Raw genomic sequence first — 21,004 nt, 5'->3', positions numbered from 1 at the left:
GGGCTTCGCTCTGACAGGTACCTGCTGGGGAGCCATTGGTCAACATAGCATAAGGTTTAAAATGAACCTATAAAATTGGTCCAACTTAAAGACTCTTGTCCCGGAGCAGCCGTGGGTGTTGTCGGCTCAGTGGGACTTGAGCCAGGCTTCTGATCCTTGTGTTCTGTAAATGGGCATCTGTTCTATACCATGTCTGTTCCGGCTGACTTGTGCAGCGGGTGTCTCCTCCTCCTCCTGGGTTTTTGTCCTGTTCTTTAAATTGACACCTGTGCGTTTCACATCCTGAAACCTGCAGCTGGCTCGATGAGTACTCCGATGGAGGGAGGATTTTTTCACCGGCAGGGCTCATTAGTACGAGCTCCTCGTGTTCTGCCGCCAGAGCGCAGCTGAGCAGTAGCTGAACAGGCCCACACAGAGAGCTAGCCCTGTCGGGCATCAGCCACCCCGAAAGAGCTCTGAAGTCAAGTAGGAATCGGTGTGGCAGCGCCGGACTGAAGCCCTTCAGGCCTGCCCCTTCTACAGTATTCACCACGGTATCTGCTGGTGCCACTGCTAATCTCAGCGGCTCTAGAAATGGACGTGGGATCTGATTAACATAATGCCAGATCTCCGTGGCCAGGAAACGTCGCACACCCGAGCGGCGCTTGTGTCAGCTACTTGTAAGGAAACCAGAACCCAGGATGCAGAAAGAGCGATGATTTCTGATGGGTCTTAATGACACCGTCTCCGAATGTCACAGTTCTTTTCAGCAGCTTAAAATCTTAATTACTGGCAGTTCTGAAACGTCATGCTGCTTTATTAAAGTCTTTTCCCCACACATTCAGCATAGGCTGCATACCAAATTATGAGCCTATTTGTTTTGATTAATCCCGATTAGAAAATGTTGCTGTATTAGTTCATGAAATCACAGTTGCATCTATATACTAACCAGTCATCCTTATTGCGCTATGAAACAATAAGGACACCGGTGGAATGGTCATTTTAGATTTCTTTATGGTCATTTAGTGAAATTATTTTTAATAAACAGCACAGAACATAGGGTTCCTAAATAGTCTACAAACTCTAAATTAAATGACAGTGGATATTAACTGAACAGATGAGTCATGCCTTGGTATTCAACAGGTACTAAAACAGTAGTAGTGCAGGCATTGAGGAGAATGCATTTGGAAGCCAAGCCTCTGTCCTCCAGTCTGGCATGAAACTGTGATGTATTTATTTATGCATTCATGTGTTTTTGATTTTGTGCTTTGGGCACCGATGATGCTCTGTTTTGTCTCCCGAGTGCGGAGACCCAAGTGTGTCCAACTCGAGTGCCTCCTGCATATTCAGTGAAACGGCTGCTTTGTTCTGGTCCCTTTGGTGAGCTGGGGGCTGTGATCACAGGCTTCCTGCCCAGAACAATGCAGAGACAGGCCGTGTGCAGGGTGAGCTACAGTAGCTGTGGGCTTGCTAGCCTGTCAGACGCAGGCTGCACAGTTCGCTCCAGGCCGGGCTGTTGTCAGTGGAGACACGGGCCTGCGACAGGCCTGCGCTGTAGCTGTGTCACTCCAACAGGCCAGGGAGCAGAGCTGGGGGCTGGCCAGGTCAGGGCGCACGGCATCGTTTTCACTTTGGCAGAGTTTTGGTGTTCACTCAGACAAAGCACATCCTTTTTGCTGTTGAATTCTTCATTTCAAACAAACTCGCTCCAATGATTAGCCTTTTGTGTTACAGAAGGACCCGGCATCTTACAAAAGGGCGATTCAGTGAGTGTTGTTGCTTTGTTAACACGTGAGCCAAAAATACTGAAGAGGGGTCTGACGAGCGCTCGGATTGTCCAGACTGTCCCCCCCCTTTGCTTGCTCTGGCTTTTGGTAGACCACCGTGCTTCAGGAGGCCAGGGGACACATGACGCGTCTTTTTCATTCAGTTCGGGTTGTCAGTAGAGACGAAGGCTGAGCAGAATATACACTGCAGTGTGGTGCGTGGTCTTGTAGCTGTGAGCCTGTGGGTCTGTAAGTCGTGGGTGGGATTCTGCTGTGGTGCCCTTGAGCCTTGCACTGTGCCTGGTTTTCTGCAGTAAATCGCCCAGTTGGTATATGGGTGGAATTTGCTTTGGTTAAAATGATAATCCCTCGCCTTCCTGCATCCATGAATGTTCCCTTCCCTGGTGGTTCTCAAGCAGACCTTTGTTTAAATCGGTCTAGACTTTAAATCGGGGCCCAGTCAGAAGTTGTGTGTTTAAATCCCTGGGAAAATGAGAGAGGCTGGGCGACTGTAGAGTGCAGCAGGTGGTTAGTAGGGTGTTCAGATTTGAACGGTGTTATTTGTGGGAGGTTGCTCTCCTCCCCCAGCTGTGCAGAGGTAGCTCTGTGCGTCTCTCCTCTGGAGTACCTCGCTGGACCTGCCCACGGAGCAGCGCCGCGTAGCGACCGTTGCTATGCAGCTGGTTGGCAATCCGCGGGTTAACTTTGGTAGCAGCAGACGGGGAGAGAGAGAGGGAGAGGGAGAAATAAGCCAGCCCAGGTTTTCCTTAGCCGCTGACTGGCCACACTGCACAGTTTAGCCTTTGGTCCTCTCTGGCGGGTCGTGTCTTCGGAGAGCGCGTTGGGGGAAGAAAAGACGGATTGCATCCATGCCAAGATCGTGTGGTGATGGTGTTTAGGGTCTTTTGTAGAGTTTCTTTTCTGAAGCCTGAGTGGCTATATTAAGCCTCCTGCTCACCCACTCTCCCTGTGCACGTCACTGCAAGCTTAAAAAACTTCTCTGGATTTAGATGCAAGTATTCCTAATGTTACAGCCTGGGAACCACTCGCTGGCGTGAGCCCACGGGGACCTGAGCTGCTCTCTCCAGCTTTATTTCTCCCGCCCGGCTGGATCCAGTACATCCTGATCTACCCCTCCCCCCCCTGTCACTGCTTTGTAGATTGAAAACCTAAAATCTCACTGCACCAAACTAATTTTTCAGCTGTGCATGGCAAACCTCTCCCTCCCACAAATCATTACCAATTAATTCAGTTTACACACATTAAGAACTTTGGGAAAGGTTAAAAAGAAAAACATGTGTCCTGTTTAACAAATGACACACGGTGCCCTGCAGTCAGGAATTTAAGCCAGTATGGGTGACAGGTGATTGATCCTCTGGATTTGGAGTTAGAAGGGCTCTTAATGGGACGTTATTTAAAGTGCACTGCACTGTCGCCTTTGGCTCATTGAGCCCTTAAGTTGAACTGAGCTGTGTCAGTTCTTAAATGCTAAGTAAGAAACGAACATGCAACCTGTCTGCATTATTCATTTTTATTATTTCAGTGACTTGGCAGAAATTAATCTGTGGGCCCATTCGGCACTAAGATCACAGTGAGAGTATTTGATACTGTCTTCTCTCCTTGGTTTGCTCAATGGAAATGAATCAACATTAACAGAAGTTTGAAATTCTATGAAGGAGCAACAGTTTTAAACCAGCTGGCAATGCTGTGTTTCTTGGAAACAGCACACTTAAGGAAGATTATGATTAAATCCTAAAACACGAGAGGAAATGTAAATCAATCATTCTGATCGTTTTGGCATTGGTAAGAGACAAGTGTACTCCAGGAGCAGCATTGGGAACACTATTGAAGTCAGTTCAGTTAATGATCTGAAAAGGCCTGTCTGTCTGTTGGACAGGGCAGGACGCAGGGCTCATCGTTATCACTCTGCTCTGTCCCCCCACGCCGCGGTCTCCCAGTCTTGGAGTTTTCCCCCACGCGCTTCTCGCTGAGAGCAGGGATGCCATGGCCGGTCCACACACACTTCCAGTCCGGGATGAGCTTCGGACTCTCAACCTTTCGAGAAAGGAGGCGTTCACTTGCACAGTCTCACAACTCGCAACACGCCGGAGCTCAGCCGGTGTGAGCCTGGCCAGTACCTGGATGGGAGATCTTCTGGGAAAGCTGAGGCTGCTGCTGCTGGGAGGTGTTAGTGGAACCAGTAAGAGGTGCTCACCCCTCTGAGTCCTAAGGCCCCAGTATACTGTAAAAAAAAAAAAAAAAAGACACCTTCCTTTGGGTCAAACATAACACAGAGGTCCTAAATCTCTGTGGTCATTAAAAATCCCAGAGTGTTCTCAATAACCACAAGGGTGTTAACCATGGTGTCCTGGCCAAAGTTCCCCCTGGCATTTAACAATCATGGCCTCCTAATAATCCCCATCTCTGAACTGGCTTCATCACTCTGTTCTCTGTTCTGGTGTGTGGGGAGTGTACTGGTGCACTCTGGCTGCCACTGCATCATCCAGGTGGGGCTGCGCACTGGTGGTGGTGGAGGGGAGCCCCATTACCTGTGATGAGCTTTGAGTGGAGTGTCCAGAAAAGCGCTATATAAGTGTAATGATGATGATGATAATGATCCCTGCCTATAGATGACGCAGCCGGTGTTGACATTAGTCTCCCCTCTCCCAGGCTGGCCTGCTGTGCACACAAAGCTGTCAGGGTGCAGCTCCCTGGCAAAAGTTTAAAGGAAAATCAATAAGCGTTTTCACTTGTAATCAAAATGTCATTTCATTCATTTACTCAGCTTCTGGGTGACCTAACAGATCTCTTCCCTGCAGCGGCTCCCATAGATTTGACACCACGCTGTCTGTAGAAGGACGAGCTGTGGTGTGTTGTTTTGCTGTTCCATTTTTGTAATCTGATACAATCTTTGATTTTGGTCATACAGAGAACATTTGTTGTCTTATGACACGCCCTCCAGGAGGTGAGCATTGAGGAATGGCAGAGCAGCGAGCTACCAGCAGGCTGTCCTCGGTGTTCACAGCAGGAATGTAAAACTAGACTGGGGATTCCTGGGCCCTTCTTTAAACAATCTTTAAACGATCTCGCACAGACCAGGAAGATTTATAAACAATTGCGGTGTGTAGCTTCCTGAAGTTACAGGCCTCGCTATGTTTCTGTGCTCTCCTTAGTTCCTATTTTTTTCTTCCTTTTTTTTTTGGGTTAGAAAATGTATATTTTTATTTTATACCCAAACCCTCAGTCTAATTAACTCGGCTGTCCTGCCTCAGCCCCCTTCCCAGCAGTCCCTCTTAGCCATACCCTGCCACAGCCATCTGCGAGTCCCACAGTGCCCACAGCAGGGTGCAGAACGCGTACAAACGAGAGGAGACCATTCTGCCCATCTAGCCCATGTGGCAGTGAGTAGCTAATTGATCCAAGGACCTTGTTCCTTAAAAGAAGCCAGTGGGTGGCCTGTGATGGAGGAGCTTTCAGAAGGCCAGCTACCCGAGCAGGCATTCGGTTCATTCACCCCCTCTTCTCGGGAATCCTGGCCACAGCCTGCGAATGATGGGCCACTTCACCTCGTTTTATAGTTCTCCTGCTTTCCTGTGTAGATCAACAGGACTGCAGAAACGCACACAGTACAGTACATTTTCAGACGGCAGCCTTGAATTTGCACTGTGAAGCTGCAGATGTTTGTCTTTTCGCTCCGGGAGGTGTTTTGCCTCCTTGCCTGTGTTTGTGTCAGCTGTCTGAAGAGCCGAGCTGTCCAGTAGGTCAGGGGACGGGGAGGTGGGGTTCTGCTTCATCAGGGCAGGAAGTGGAGTCAGAGCAGGGTGTTGTTCCCGATCGGTTATCTGACCAAAATGGCGGGGTCTCTGGAGGCAGCGCAGAGCTCCTGGAGAAGTGTGCAGCTCAGCACTTTCACCGGGAGACCTGGTCACATGAGGCAGGGCCGCGTGGCTGAGCCGCTCAGCATCCAGAAACGCATGCACACTCGGGGGGGGGGGGTGTTACTAGGACACAAGCAGTTTCTGTAGTGGTTTGTTTTCTCCCTTTCTGCATCCTTCCTCCCTCGCTCTCTGCCTGCCTGCCTGCGGTCCTGGTCGATTGTAATTGTTGTTTTTAAATGGCCTGTTAAACATGACCCGGGGGGGGTTGTGGAGGTTTCCATCTGTGATCTTGTCTGGCAGTCTTTGCCTACATAATCCGGTTATTTAAAGCACAGAGCAAATGAGCACCTGAGTTTTTCCGTTTTTATTCTTTCAGTTTCGGTTATGAGCACAACGCGGGCACCTCTGTCGGCAGGGAGTCACCAGTGCTGTCTCTCTCCCCGTCGGTCTTTTCTTGAGTGTGGGAGTCGGCTAGCCTGCTCAGGGCCCAGGCTGCAGTGGCTGAGGTCCAGCTGCAGACAAGCGGGTTTATTGTGCTGCTTATTAAATCTTCAACACTTTTCAAATGGCTTCCTCCCCCCCCGATCCCACAAAATAGAAACACACCTGCCTGCTCGCTCATTGCCAGGCCCTGCAGCCTGTGCTCAATGGCGGCCAGCTCATTGCCCTGCTCTCTCTCCTGCTCTATTGGCAGCTGCCGCAGCCCAGGCGCAAGCGGAGGAGCGGCGCAGTCTGACCAGCAGCAGTCCGGGCCTGGCAGCACCTTCAGGGGGTGGCACAAAGACAGGCGCCAAGCCAGGTAACTCTTAACTGTCCGCTTTGCCAGGACCCAGAATGCAAACCATGTGTCCATTAGTTCTTATGTTGAGAGGATTGGGGAAGCAGCTGGGAGGTATTCAGGCCGAGGACTGGGTTCAGGCTGTTTGTGCTCAGGTTTTCCTCACCAGACTGCCCCCCGGTGCTGTGTGCCAGCCTTCTTGTGCATCAATTCTCTTGCTTCTAGATTAATTGTATGTTTGAGTTGTTGCAACCCTTGATGATGCCTAGCAGACTGATGCTTCCGTTGAATATAAGCAGTCACCCAAGATGGAGCCACGTGAAGTGGGCTGAATTTAAAAACTGCCAGTGTGAGGTGAGGACGTGCTGGGGAATGTGCCTGTTTGCTTTCAATGGAGCATTATTGTTGTTAAGATCCTCCCGAGAATCGGATGTGTAATAGAGTTTTTAGTGGCAGATGTTCCCCCACAGCTTACAGCAAGAGTATTGACCTGTCGGATTCCCAGATAACCACTCTCCATCACAGTGCATCCCATATAGAGGAGAAAGCATAAGCTGTACCGGGAAAAGGAAACAAAGTCATCATTACTGGCAGACATAACCTGTGGGCAAACAGACCGTGGCTCCTAAGAGAGTGAAAGTGACAGTAGCATTTGTGTGTTGCAGTACTTGATGGAGCAACACTAAGGATAGATGACAAGCTGAGAGTGGCAAAGGAGAGGAGAGAGGAACAGGAGAAGCAGCAAGGTAAGTACTGTATTTTTCCTGTACCGCATTTCAGAGACTGGGTGTCCTGTACATTAGATCTCAAATCTGTCCTTTATGACTCTTCGGTATCATTTCAGATGCTTTTAATGATTAGATGTTTTTTTTTTAATAGAATTATTTCTATCTATTCGACGGTTTAATTGGCCAAGGCATTGGCACATGATCAAAAACATCTAAATGTCCCTGTGTGACGCCGGCTGTAGTTCTTTCCTCTTTTATACTAGAGGTGTTTTATTTTCTGTATGAAGCGTGCGCAGATCCCAGTCCTTTATGCAAGTAATGAGTGTCTGAGGGCCTTAACCCCCGGTGTAAATGGACTTAGCACTCTGCTGGGGGCAGTGGTGTGAGGAAGTGGTGGACTGTCCTAGAGGCCTGCCCTAGTTTTTTAGTGCTAAGCAGGCCCTTGCTCTCGGTCAAGTGTTTTTGCCCGTTCTGGGGAGCGGAGCCCCGGTCTGGTCTCGCCGTCTCCCTGACCTTCCGTTCCCCCCCCCCCCTCCTTGTGCGCCCAGCCGCCAGGGAGTCCCAGATCCTGGAGCGGGAGAGGAAGGCCCGGCTGCAGTACGCGCGACAGATGGAGGAGCGCCAGAAGAAGCTGGAGGAGCAGCGCCGGAAGGAGGAGCAGCGCAGGGCGGCCGTGGAGGAGAAGAGGAAGCAGAGGCAGGAGGAGGAGAAGGTAGGGGAGGCTGGGTGCTCCAGGATAGCTGCCCGTGCCCCACAGAGAAGACCGGGTCCTCCCAATGTATTGCACTGATCCAGCCCATACTTTATGTACTTGCTGGACCCCACAGCAGCAGTACAGTAACTAAGGGTCCACTGGGACGAAGACATGGGATAAGATCAGGCTTGACAGCCCTTGTAGCAGAGTGAATGGAAAAAGCAGTGTCCCTTGCTATGGAAGCCCATGGCTTTGAGAAGGATTACAAGTTTTGTAGAGTTTTTTTAGATGGCCTGTGGGTGTCTGATATTCTGTGTGACATCTGCCAGGTGTGTTCAAACAGCAGTCCTGCTGAAAAATGCTGTTCACTGCACAGCACCCCAGCGCTGTTATTTTGAATGCCTGTCCACTGTAAACACAGATTCATTTGTCCTTGGCTGAAAAATTCAGATTTGGAGTTAGTCATCCCAGCAGCCAGTCAGCCAGCAGAATGTATTCAAATCATTTCCTCTGTGTGCAATTGGAATGGAATCCAAGCCTGTGTGCCGTCAAAGTCGGAGTTTGCTGGGACTCTAGTGCAGCAGGTCTGCAGGCCCTGCTTCTCAGGGTCATGAGCGAGACAGATTCCCCAGGGGATCGATTGGATTCCGAGGTGCTTGCATACATCCATGGGTCTTCAGTGGACTGGCTTGAAAAGGCACTTGGATCTGTAAAATACTCCAATCATCAAGTTGTAACAACTGGCGAAAGGAAAAGGCACTTGGATCTGTAAAATACTCCAATCATCAAGTTGTAACAACTGGCGAAAGGAAGCCAGTTTCTCAATCTGCTCAGTCCCAGTTGACCCCAAGGAGTCCAGATCTCCTTGAACTCGATATGCAACGTTTTATCAGCAGTCCATCCATAGTTTCAGCTGTTTTTTTTCCTGCATATTCTGCTGATAAGAAAGATGTGGTGCATTTCTCGGAGTGTGCATGAAAACGGGAATTAAGTCATCAGAATGACATTGTTCCCCTGACCTTCCAAAGATACACATGATGCTTTCTGTTTGCTGCTTTCATACATCTTGCAAGCAGTAGAATTACGTGTGGTGCAGTGGGTCCCTCCACACCCTGCCATTGTTCCAGTGCAAGCTGTGCTGTGTCATTAGGTGCACACCCTCAGAGTGTCTAGGATGTTTGCACATCAGCAGGATCTGTGAAGAGCTGTTCTGAGCTCAACCTGTTAGTCAGAGCATTTGAGTTGAGTGAAACCACTGGGGCTTGTCCCAGTTTTTTAGGGCGAACAGATACTTTTAGCCAAAATGTGCACACCTTTATTATTTGTACATTTGTTGGCTGGAACTGAAGAACAAAAATCTGACTTCACCTTACTAATTTTTTTCTTCCACAAGATTACGTACTGGGATGCTGCATTCTCTTTATAAAGTAAGAGGCTTAATTGTATCAGATATTTTCTCCATCGTTGAGTGACGAATCTTGTGATCAAGTGGGTGTAGCAGTGACCATAATTTCAAGTATTTCCTTTCTCTCAGACTCGGCACGGCAGTGTAGCCAATAATCAGTTCTATGAAGAGTCATTTTTAGTTTTAGAAATAGTTTTTGTCGGCGTGCAATATCCATGTTCTGATCTGCAGAGCAAGAATAGCAATTACATTTTTATACATCTGTCAGAGGGCACTGGTGCAAATACTTTTCCTGTGGTCTTGGTGGAGTGATCTTTTTTTCTGGCCCGTGAACGTTGCTGTTTGACTTTTAAATATCCAGTAACCATAGACGAGAAAACATTTTCCACAACACAGCTAGCACTGGGGGAGGGACTGATTATTAAGCATATATGAAGCTGAAAAGCCACTTCCTTGACAGAGGAATTTCTTTTATTTTCCAAGTTGAGAATTGCCAGTGCCTTTGTTCTATCCACCCTGTGGGTTTGAAGCTCGGAGCACCTTGACAGCGCAGTAGGCAGACGCCGCCATCTTTAACACATCACAGGCAGCGCCGCTCCGCACCGCAGGGTCAGTGCTGACTGGCGGACAGGGGGCTCTGGTGGCTGAAAACGTCTCCCGCCCAGCCCTCGACACCGCTACCTAAGGAATCCCTCGAACCCGTGATCATAGACCCTCAGCCTTGTGCTCTGGCGAGCGCCCCTCCTGGCTGAGTCACTCTGGAGACACTGCGGGGGCTTTTCCGAATCCTTCTCCTACACTGTAGCTTTCTTGTCACCTGCAACGCTAGTTGTTGATATGAGTGACGTCTGAGCATAGACTAGGGACTGTGAAAGCCTAATCCTTATACTTTGTTTTTTGATCATTTAAAAGCTCGCTAGTTTATTTAACTGTTTCTTCCAACGCAGCTTGCATTTGTGCCTACCGACACAGCCCTGCTGGTGTGGTGTGCCTTGCGCAAATCGGCAGCAGTAGTGCTCCACCTTCGATCCCACGACTTCCCGGTTACAAGCCCAGAGCCCTGAGCACTACCCCACGCTGCTGCCTGAAATTAAAATGGATTGCAAGATTCAGCTAGGTCTCCAGAAACGGTGCCCGAATTGCTCGCCCCCGAGAGTAGGGATAATGTTCCTCGTGCCCGTGTCTAACGGCGCTTGTGTGCCTGGCCGTGCTGTTGCTGCAGGAGCACTACGAGGCCGTGATGCGGCGCACGCTGGAGCGCAGCCAGAGGCTGGAGCAGAGGCAGAAGAGGTGGTCCTGGGGAGGAGGTCCGACCGCGGAGTCGGAGAACAAGGCCGGTAAGGACAAGCTTTTCAATCCGCGAGAGTGGGACCGATTCGGCATTTAGATGGGGTTCCAGCTCTTGAAGACATGAATTGAATGAGGGCTTTTGTTTTTTTCGGAATATGTGCTTTACAGGGATAATTGGCCCTGCAGGCAAACTGTCCTGGTTTCTGCACTCGTTGCGGGTCTTGTGGTTGATATGGAGTTCAGGCAGTGCTCGTGCTGCTGCAGGGGAGTGGTTTCAGATAGCCCTGGCGGTGCTCGCTGGCGGCTCACTGCCGAATCTAAACGCCTGAATCACTGGTGTCCTGTCCTGCTGCAGTACTGTATGTGTTTGCGGGCTGCGAAGTGTCTGTCAAGAGAAGGAGTCTCCTACATGGGGCATAAAATCAATTTTTAACTTCCTCATCTTGTGTTTCATTTGCTCTGTTATTTTGTATTGAAATAGTCGAAGCCACTCCAGGTTTTATGTCGTTCAGCTAAGTAACTGAAGCCATGCAGGGAATGTAATATCACCTGCTTGTGCCACAGGGGCGTTGTCTAGCACAGCATCACCCACAGTTAAAATGTCAGCTAGAGGACAAGAGGAAGCTAGCTATCGGGAAGTGTGTATGAAACTGGGATCAGGAGGCATTTCTCTGCACATAGGCTTGTGGGAGTGAAAACGGGCTCCTCAGGCATGCTGATACTTAGGCTTTCAAGAAGCAGCTGGCTGAAATCCTTGGACACATTAGCTGCTCGCTCCCGAACAAGATGGATGGTCTGTGGATTCACTTCTTCCTGTTTGTAACCAATTTTATGTTTTTATGTACATGTAATTATGTTGTCTTGAAACCCATTTCCGGAAGGGAATTATGTTTCTCCCTAATCACTTATTCAGAATTGTAGCTTTCTTTCCTCTTTCTAATTTCTGTCTTGTGTAGGTGATCCTGAGACAGCCCCAGCTGTAGACTTAGTACCTTCTTCTCCAGCAGATCCTCAGAGAGCGGAAGAAGGTGGTGCTGATTAGTTCATGTGTAGCACGGATGGCTGGAGGCCTCTGCCTCACACTAACTCACTAATCACTTGCAAACTGTTGTGTGCTTGGATGTGCCTTACTTTCACCCAGCATGGCGGTCATTTTGAACGCGAAAACATCCAGAGTAGGGGTTTCCATTTGGCCCTGCTTACTGTATTTGTGAAGGGGTTTTAATGCAAAACAGAAAGCGACTACACATAGGAGTGTGCCGTATGGGTATGCATGTTTTTAAAACACGTTTTAATTGTGACAGCCTTTTTATTTCTTTTCGACAAATGAAAACCGTTGACAGATTTAATGCCTCTAATTTTTTGTTTATTTTTGTCTCACTAATCTCCACATGCTTGTCAATCTCAAGCCTGTTGTTGTTGTTGTTGAAATGTTATTTGGCTGCTTTGGCAAACAGTGGCAGATGTTTTTTTCTTTACCAGCTAATGCACTTGGTTGCTATTAACAAAAGTAAAGCATGGCCATAATTTAACTGGTGGGGGGGGGAATAAATATGTACTTGAGATGTCTACACCTGCATCATCTTCCAAGTAAATGACTCTTAAATTATTGATAGGAACAGAAAGGTAGAATTAATGTTAGTTTCAAGGGAAAAACCTCTGAATGACAGTTGCAGTCTTTTAAGAATTGCTCCAAGTTGAAAGCTGTTACTTTTATTATAAATAGTAAGCATTAGCATGGCATTTTTTTGGCAATGTGTAAGCGTAACACAGCTTCTCTCATGTCTGGAGCTGTTTAAACATGAGAGGCCGTACTGGTGTGTGTTGCAGTGGAGCTGAGGTCATTTTTATTTTTCTTGGAGCAAAAGAAAAAGAAAAACATAAGATAAAGAACAATTCACAATGCAATTGGACAGCTTCACTTTTTTTCTTTTTACCAACCACACAACAGAAACAAAACAAACACACACCCAGGCCAATCGGTAAGACCAGCCCACCACCCCACCTCATCCCCCAGGTTGGTCACCCCACAGAACTCAGGTTGGTTAAAGTTATTGCACTGCTCTTCCCATCTTCCTGTCTGCATTACAGACGTCTGGCGAAGAGCAGTAGTGAAGTTCATGTGGGATTCTGGGTAATACTGCCCTACCCTACCTCAGGGTAATACTGGTGGACAGCCCCCCACACCGTGACGAGATGGCTGTTAACGAGCTGCAGGGCCTCAGGACATGCTCTCTGTGTGCAATAGCAGAGACCTCTTGCTCCTCTGCTCCCTGCCTTTTAACAGGCCCTTACAGCCCTTTCTCTCTCTCTCGCCTCCAGCTGACAAACGCTCTACATCCACAACGAACCTGAAACAGGCCGATTGTGTAATCAGCAAACGCCTTTCTTCATCCTCCGCCACCCTCATGAATTCACCCGAGAAAAGTAAGTAAACTCCGGGAATCGGGGCAGCTCTCTACTGTGTCAGCCCCCCTCCCAGACCATTTCATTCCACTGTCCTTTAACCCCTTACCCTTGTTAACGTCTAGGTGTGTCCAGAGCTTTAGGCTCCGGCGCCCTCTGGCGAGGGGGCAGCCTTCCGGCCGAGAGGCGCTCTGGACAGACTGGTGAACGCAGCCCCTGGGCTGGCGAATCGAGCGCCGGGCCCTGCCTGGTTGCAGTAACCTGGCGAGACTGATAGCCAGCCTGCGTGCCACGCGACCCACATGCAAGCGCTGAATCCTTCCCCCCCTGCGCGTCGTAATCGGCAAGAATCACAAGCCCATTCATTAAAATGATCATTATTAATGAATAATAACTTTCTGCTCTTTTTGTTTTGGGGAAAACCCAGCTCTAAAATATTTAATCAGCACAGAAATGGCTCTTATTTAAAGGTGGATTTTCCTTCTGAAGTACGAAACTCTCCTGGTTTGGGGATTTGTTTTGTGTTGTGTAATAGTTATTTTGAACAGGTGAACTGATGATCACGCCTTTTAATTTTTCTCCTTCCCTCTTTTTTTGGCTTTGAACTTTCTGCACCTTTTTTCCTTTGCCAGGGATAAAAGCCTATCGTCAAACTTTTTTCTCCTGTTGTGATTCAGGTTTCTTCATTGAGGACAACCGAGTTTACATTTTAAAATAACGATTCTGTGGTCTCTTTCTTTGTTTTGAAGTCGAGAGTAATAAAGGATGCAAATTTGCAAGTAATTTTCTAAATATTATTGCTCTTTTTAAGATCCATTTTGTTCCTTGGCCGTCCCTTCGCTGTTTCAGGATGTAATTATGTTCTGTTCCCCAGGTGCTAAAAGGAGGAGCTCCTCTCTCAATCGATTGCCTAGTAAGGCCCCTGCTAAGGAACCCCAAAAGCAGTCCGAGGAGCAGCAGACAGGTGCAGGAAACCCTTCGTTCAGAGTGTGTTGTCTCAGTGGTACAGGGCTGGCATGAAGATGCTCAGAGTCTCCCCTCTGCTTTCCCCAGCAGATTGCGTCCTGAGCTCTTCAGCTCTCCGATTTCTAGGACAGTGCACATCTTAACCTCGCTTCCCCAAACCAGTGCTTGTGACAGTCGTGTGGTTGTCTTGGTGTGCCTGCATTTGTGTATTCTTATTTTTTGTGAACCTGGCACCCAAGCAATTTCGTGTCAGCCCTGTATATTCTGAGGCCAATATATAACACCCCTATGTACCCCTATTACAAGTGCTCTTTTTGTGCCCCTTTAATTAGCAGTTTCCAGGTACTCGGTTTCCCTTTCTGTTTCTTGTCGTGTCTAGGTTAGCTATATAGTTGACTCATCGTCTATAGCCAGAGTCATCACAATTTTTCTTCTGCTTGTGTACTGGGCTGTATTTTAGTGGAATGAGGTACAGTACAGAAGTATTATGATTAGTCAGCCAAATTACTCAATTTCTGTCAGATTCGGACTCTACACAGAATCTCTCTCTTCCTTCAGAATTTGTGAACCGGGGGTCGAAAAAGGCCGAGAATGAATGACTAGATTATCGTTATATAAGTTGTCCCAGCTTGTGTACACACACACACTCCCAGTTCTATGACTGTCACGCTTCGCGTTTGTTTGCAAATTATTTTGGACAACAAAAAACAGCCTCCAAGACAGATTGAGAACTTTGATCGGAAAGGGGTGTGCTGTCTGTCGGATCTCTTGGGCTTAGGGAGGTAGCTCCCCTCGTGTGTTAACGAGCAGCCCATGATTCTGCAGCGTGATTGCAGTGGTGCAGTATCCTACCCCTAATGAGACATGTCTGTTGCCGTTGGTTGTTTGTAGGCTCTGCTGCGAAGAAGAGGAGCTCCTCTCTCACTAGAGTGGGGAATAGATCGCAGGCGTCCCCCAAGCTAGAGAAAGGGACAAAGGAGGAGCAAGGTGGCTAGATATTCTTCAATCACGCTTGCTAGGCTGAGCCACACTAGTGGCAAATAACACCTGCACTGGTTGCTTGCCTGTCGTCCCCGAGACTGAATCCAGGAATAACTGGCTTATGTGCTAAAAGCATTAAGGCTGTGCAGAAGTGCTGAGGCTAACAGCACGTGTGGCATTTAACCCACAGTGATATTAACTGGCTTGAGACTCTTGTGTGTGTCTGGCTTTGCTTGTCTTGAACGAAACCTGACTGATCTTTCCCATTCTCCCATCTGTGGGCCATCTTCATTACTCACAACATCTGTTTTTTTTTTCTATTTCCCCCGTTTCTTCGCAGTTTTTTTCTGCCCCTCTAACACAAGCATATTCGAAGAAGAGTGCGCAAATGTTTTTTTTTTGTCACTTTTTAACAGCTTCTACCATAGGGAGGTCCTCGCTTCCTGCTCGAACCAAAGTATTGTCACCTGACTTTTTTCTTTCTCAGCTGTTTGGCTCTTGTGGAATGCCTTTGGAAAATGAGATTTGATACTTCCTTGGTAACTGGATTTCGCAGCCTAAGAGTCACAAAACAATGTAAAAGACTGCTTAATGCGTGTCTCCTGTATTTTGATTTTCTCTTTTAAAGGGGGATGCTTTTCCTTCAGCGGGTGTGACACGTTTTCAAGTTATTCTTGTATAAATCCTCCGGTGTTTGAATATGCTGAAAATTGGATTGAGGCTTGTGGTATCTTCTAAAGGAAAGCTTCTGGTCCCAAGGCATTGTTACTTTATTTCTTATACTCATTTCATTCAGCTCTGCAATCCTATTCCAACCCATTACAGTGTATAACTAACTGTATCTAACTGAATCTTTTTAGAACTGGGTAAGGTTACAGATGTGAGCTGTTTGTACTTTTGTAGTCTGAAACATAAAAACACATTTGCCTCATCAGGTGTGCATAACATTGTTATTCCAGTGTTTCTGCTAAGGGAGCATCTATATACTGTACGCCTTCAGTTCAGCACAGAGAAAAGAATAGCAGTTGAGAGCAGGGTTTGTTTTATTTGTCTTTTCCTTTTCACTTCCCCCCGTTGTAACCGAAGTTACAATATTTTTTTGTGAGTCTGGAGTCCCGCAAAGTCCAACGAGCTTTTGGTTTTCATTGCAGGTTTTACTCACAAGCTGGGGGCAGGCTGCCCAAAAAGTAGGCTTTTCTGATGTAAAAATGAAACATGCTGATTACAGCAAAAGCAAAAATCCTCCATCAAGATTTGCGATGCAATGATCAGCTCGAATATCGGAAGTGGGCGTTGGTTTGGCCTTAATAGATTAACAAAGTCTGCGTGAGATCTCCTACAGTCACCCGAGACGACTTGTATCTTAGTTGCGAAACTCACTGACTCAAAACCTGCAATAAAAATGAGCGAGACTTTGCTGTCCCTCTGTTGGGAGCGTTTACCCTGCTTTTGTTTTCTCATTTCGTCTCACACCTCCTTTCTTTTGCGTTTTTTGTGCTTTTGAGTTCCTCCCCGTTTGTTTATTGGAATGGCTCACTAATGCACCGTCGCCTAACAAGCTCTCGACGATGAAACCACCCAGATTTGACTCTTTACGTTGATGCCCTTCTTGTTTGATTTTTTCCATTTCTCCTGCTTGTTGAATTCACCCGGACTCCTGTGTTTTTCACCCCCCTTGTTTGTTTGTGTGTCTGTCTGTGTGTCTCGGGCTGCTTCGGTGTAGCACGCCGTACCCTGGCCGGCCCCCTGGACAGCGGGGTCATCAGCCGCCTGCTCACGCCCACGCAAGCCTCCTTAGCTAGGAGCAAGAGCACCGCTGCCCTGTCAGCTGACGGAGCAGACCCGCCAGGTAACGGGGCCCACGCACAGAGAGAGCACAGCCAGCGGGGACCCCCGGCAGCGCTTGTGTCGTTGTGTGTGGTGACGGCGTGGCATTGCGTCTGCTGTGGCAGAAGCTCACACACACACACACACACACACACACACACACACACACACACACACACACACCTCGGCCTCCTTGTTTTGCATTGTCAGGGTATCTTCGCTGCTGGGTGGCAGCTCGTGCCTTGCAAAGGGAAGCCCGTCAGGTTTTTTCTTCCTGATGGTACTCGGGGGGTTCCTGATGCTGAGGGGTTTCGTCTGGCGAAGTGTCGCCCACTTTCGTTTGCTGGAAAAGGATGGCTGTTAAGATCAAATGTAGAGAATTCGGTTTTTAGCAAGGGCGCTACGAAAACCCCAGGTGAATGTGAACTGCAGACACGGTCTCTAAGTCTTCGATTTTCAGAGGAGTAATGGAAACGAAGGACGCGGTGTAAGTCTGTATACAGAGTTTTAGACGAGCAGTGGTTTCAGGGTCACGTTAAATTGCTTACACCCCCACACGCAGGAGCTGTGAATTAAGATGGGAAATCGTCCCTCGTTCATTGAGAAGGCAGGGAGTCACTGTTCATTGGCTTGCACTTCTAACACAAAGGGTAACTGGGTGAAAATTCATCTGAACTCACTTAATTGGAAAAAAGCAACTCTGCCTCCCCTATTCTACACTGGCCCTGTATAAAGTGTAGATATACTTGTTCAATTTGATTCGCATTCAATGTCTGATTTTTGCCATAATACACTGAATAGCTATTTGTCCTTGGCTATTGTATTCGGCTACCGATTCCGGTATTTGTCAAGGACAGGAGTGAAGTACGGATAGAGACTAGCTATTTAAAAAAGTGATAGCTGCTTGAGTGGTATTCTGGCCATGGCCATTTAAGATGCATTCTCTTGTACCGTATTATTTGTCCTTCCTGTTTTTCTGTAGGTACAGTACAGTACTGTGTGCTCAGCCCTCACAAGGCATTTTGAATTTTTCCTTGGTTTTGTATACATATTGTATGCCTTGTTTCTTGAGCATGTTAATCTATCGACTCAGCAAAGACTTAGGAAAGGATTGTTTTTTGTGTTTTGCTCCTGTATCCGAGTAACCTGTCAAAATTAATTAGCGTTTCATATTCCTGGTGAGGAGCAGATGAGGTCAGGACTCCAGACCCTAGTGGATTAATGACTAAATCCCTAAATCATGTGTAGCAACTCCTCCACACACACACACAAAGATAAAGACAATCCCTTTATCGTGATAGGTCTTGATTAAACAATACATATACATTGTAGCATGTGTTTGTTTGTGACTTTATTAACCTTATAGTTACATGTGCAGCAAGAGGTTAAGCCCACCAAGACAATTATCCCAGAAGGGTTCTCCCATTCACAGTGTTACATTTAACTGTCCGGGGATTTATTTCTGGGATGAAGCCTGGAAAGCTCGTTGGGGTTTTGACACACAGTGATGTTTTTTAATTGCTGTCCTGGAGGCTCTGACAGTGCTGTATTCAGCAGCGTTTCGCAGTGCAGTTCAGGCGAAGCCCCTGGTGTGCGCCCTGTCGCTGTCTGTGCCTGCTGCTGCTTGCACACTCCTCGTGTTCGTACTGTACGCTGGCAGTGCTGTGTCGTCTGGCTCTGGGACGCTGTGTGAGCTTGGGGGACGCCCCGTCTGCTGCTGCTGTCCCCCAGCAGCTATCTCGGCCATCGTTGGACAGGTGTCTGTGCAGCATATAAGGGATCCAGTATGCATATAATCTTGTTTTCTGTTTTTGCCCATCCCTTCCCTTTCTCTCTCTCTCTCTGCTTTGCTGTCCCACTTGGCACTTCCCTGTTTCTGCTGGCCGTGCTCCAATGCCCCTAACTTTATCAGAGTCTCACCTCTGTCCTCGTTCAGCCTCGGCCAGCCCCCTGCACCCTCCCCGAGGGCCCCTGCGGAGCCGCAGCATCGACCGGCAAAAGGCTGGCCCCCCCTCCTCCGCCTCTTCGGAAGGCGGCGCGGACGGCGCACAGGTGAGCCCGGAGAGGCACGCGAGGGCCTGGAGACGGGTGCCACGCAGGCCAGCGTGCGTCATCGTCCTCAGGCCTGAGGAGAGGAGAAAAGAGATTGATGCATTGTGATACGCTAGGAACACCTTTGCTAATGAAATTATTGATGCCGTGTTAATACTCGTTGTTGTTATTGAAGTAACAGTTTATACTTGGTACAAACCCCCTAAGCTCTTTTTGCAAGAGGGGCTGGGGCTGTCCGTGCTGACTTGCTGTCTCAGAGACATTCTTTAGAGCTAGCTTGAACGGCGGATTTTAAGGGGGTGATGAAATTGAATGTTGCACACAGTGGTCCACACTAAAGGCTGTGCAACTTCAGTGTCTCCCATCACACGTCCTGTGGTTCAGGCTTCGGGATCCCTTTCGGGCACGCTGTCGACTGGTGTGATTTGCTGGGGTGTCTGGGGGTAATGTGCACATATCCTACAGGAAACTTCACAAAACAGAGACAAGGGGACGTGAAACCATTGAGAATATAGTAGGCATAAAAAATTATATATGGGACATACTGTAAAAGTACAAAAAGTAATAACAGAAGTCTTACTGTTTGCCTGTCTTGAGGTTCCTTAAGTATTGTGTTGAACATATCTGCCATTTCTTTCATTTTTATAGTGTCACATCTTAGATTGATGCGCAAATCAGTTAACCAGCACGGCATTAAAACTAAGTATTTCAGGAAAAATGCTTTTGTTTTATTCACTTCTCTTGGGGGGGGGGGGAGTATTGAAGTGGCACCATCATTGTTGTGACTAATTTGACTCTCAAAACAGCCTTGTGCTTTATCCTTGATGGTAATCTCGCCACTGCACACAGCGCAGCCAGTCAGCATGGCCTTGCACGCTGGGATAGATACCCTGGCATCAGAAACGAGGAAGCCAGGCGCTCCAGTGGGGCCATCAAAGTGCCCTGTGTTTCCAGGCGGGTTTCATGAGGAAACATGCACCAGCATAACTCTGGTGTCCTTCCTCTGCAGAGATAATGGAGTCCTTTGTTGGCATTTGACACAGAAGTTCACAATAGGTGACACTGCAGACCGATTGCACTATGCAAAACGGGCTGCACCCAGATTTCGTGAGAAGCCATGGTTTTGCTTGAGTGGACCTGATTACAGGAGCCGGTTGCAGTGTCAGGCAAAGGGGGCCTTTCACTCTCGAGCAATCTGGGACGAGATCACGTCCTATTTTAAAAGGCTAGGTTGCCACATGGCTTAAGAATCATTTCTGTCTGAAGTTCCACGGCTGAGGCGCAGGTCTTCTCACACCCTGTCATTTTCCTTTGGGGTTTCAACAGAGTTGTGCCTCTTGTTACAAGTCACTGCTACCCTGACTGTGTGATGAGATGCTTCTCCAGTCACAAAGGCACATAAGAAGCTTCAAGAAATAAAATGAAGTTTAGCATATGTACTTTATCCTGAGGAAATTCTTGCACTGCTTTGTTCACAGGATCTCTCCAACCTCTGGGTAACTTTTTTTTTTTTTTAATTCCCTCCATGGCACTTCAGGACTTTAGAGTCTTAAGTAATGCTTCTATTTGTCAGCAACCAGCTCGGTCAACTACAAAGTCATGAAGGGACTTTTGATCACACAGGCAGGCTGTTCCAATGTCCGCTGATGATGGTGATGATAATGCAATCTCTTTGTTTTTCTGTTAATTGTATCTCTTTGTTTTTCTGTTATTTGGTTCCCCGAGCAACTTTATTTTTGCTGGGTGCTTTAGGTGCTAAATTATTTGAATCTCTCTTTGTCTCTCGTGTGACACTCAGAAATCGGAGAAGGAGAAGCGACCTCCTTCTCCTGCGGGGAAGCGGCCAGCATCCCCCTCCAGTGTCCCAGGACGCCGCCGCTCCCCCTCTCCTGCCCCGGCACCCAGCAGCACGGCCAAGAGACCCACTTCGCCAGCCGCCGCCAAGTAAGGCCCAGGGGTAGACTGTGGGGAAACTCCGCGGCGTCTTTTCTGCGGCCTGCCGTGTCTGTGTGTGTGTGAAGGAACGGGCGTGAAGGTGCAAGTCTGTGCCCTGTGGTCAGTGAGCCTTTCTGAGCAGGCCCCAGGGCAGGTCAAATGAAAGACACGGAGATGACCTCTGACCCCCAGGACACGACAATCACCAGTAGTGTACCTGTCTGTGATGAGGTGTCGATTTGAGAATACGGAGAGTAATTCTGACCGGAGGACGGGACGTGAAAGAAAATAATAATAATAATAATAATAATAATTGCTT

At 48.0% G+C, this 21,004-nt stretch overlaps 1 protein-coding gene and 1 long non-coding RNA gene across 20 annotated transcripts in view; one reads left to right on the top strand and one right to left on the bottom strand.

Moving 5' to 3' along the window:
• map7d3 (MAP7 domain containing 3) overlaps nt 1-21,004 on the top strand; it is a 38,037-nt gene that overhangs the window by 6,446 nt on the left and 10,587 nt on the right. For 3 of the 18 annotated variants that reach the window (XM_088597190.1, XM_088597192.1, XM_088597191.1), the window contains exons 2-12: nt 6,318-6,422; nt 7,067-7,147; nt 7,678-7,841; nt 10,451-10,565; nt 11,475-11,546; nt 12,841-12,945; nt 13,799-13,888; nt 14,782-14,877; nt 16,595-16,720; nt 18,611-18,750; nt 20,549-20,694. In XM_088597190.1, coding sequence (XP_088453316.1) covers nt 6,318-6,422; nt 7,067-7,147; nt 7,678-7,841; nt 10,451-10,565; nt 11,475-11,546; nt 12,841-12,945; nt 13,799-13,888; nt 14,782-14,877; nt 16,595-16,720; nt 18,611-18,750; nt 20,549-20,694 — 1,240 coding nt within the window. The remainder of the gene's footprint in view (nt 1-6,317; nt 6,423-7,066; nt 7,148-7,677; nt 7,842-10,450; nt 10,566-11,474; nt 11,547-12,840; nt 12,946-13,798; nt 13,889-14,781; nt 14,878-16,594; nt 16,721-18,610; nt 18,751-20,548; nt 20,695-21,004) is intronic. The other 15 variants (XM_088597193.1, XM_088597194.1, XM_088597196.1 and 12 more) reach the window with 15 other exon arrangements.
• Nucleotides 977-20,552, bottom strand: LOC148654032 (uncharacterized). 2 transcript variants are annotated; one of them, XR_015924922.1, is made up of 4 exons: nt 18,950-20,552; nt 18,619-18,823; nt 16,882-17,055; nt 977-3,987 (listed from the first exon to the last, which is right to left on the bottom strand). It is a non-coding gene; the product is annotated as an uncharacterized LOC148654032 (long non-coding RNA). The 2 variants fall into 2 exon arrangements; XR_015924923.1 differs by having other exon boundaries at nt 18,619-19,219; nt 19,331-20,552.

Source organism: Lepisosteus platostomus, chromosome 10 (assembly GCF_059453375.1).
Source record: "Lepisosteus platostomus isolate fLepPlt1 chromosome 10, fLepPlt1.hap1, whole genome shotgun sequence".
Lineage (NCBI taxonomy): Eukaryota > Metazoa > Chordata > Actinopteri > Semionotiformes > Lepisosteidae > Lepisosteus > Lepisosteus platostomus.
This window is presented reverse-complemented; position numbering and strand designations above follow the sequence as displayed.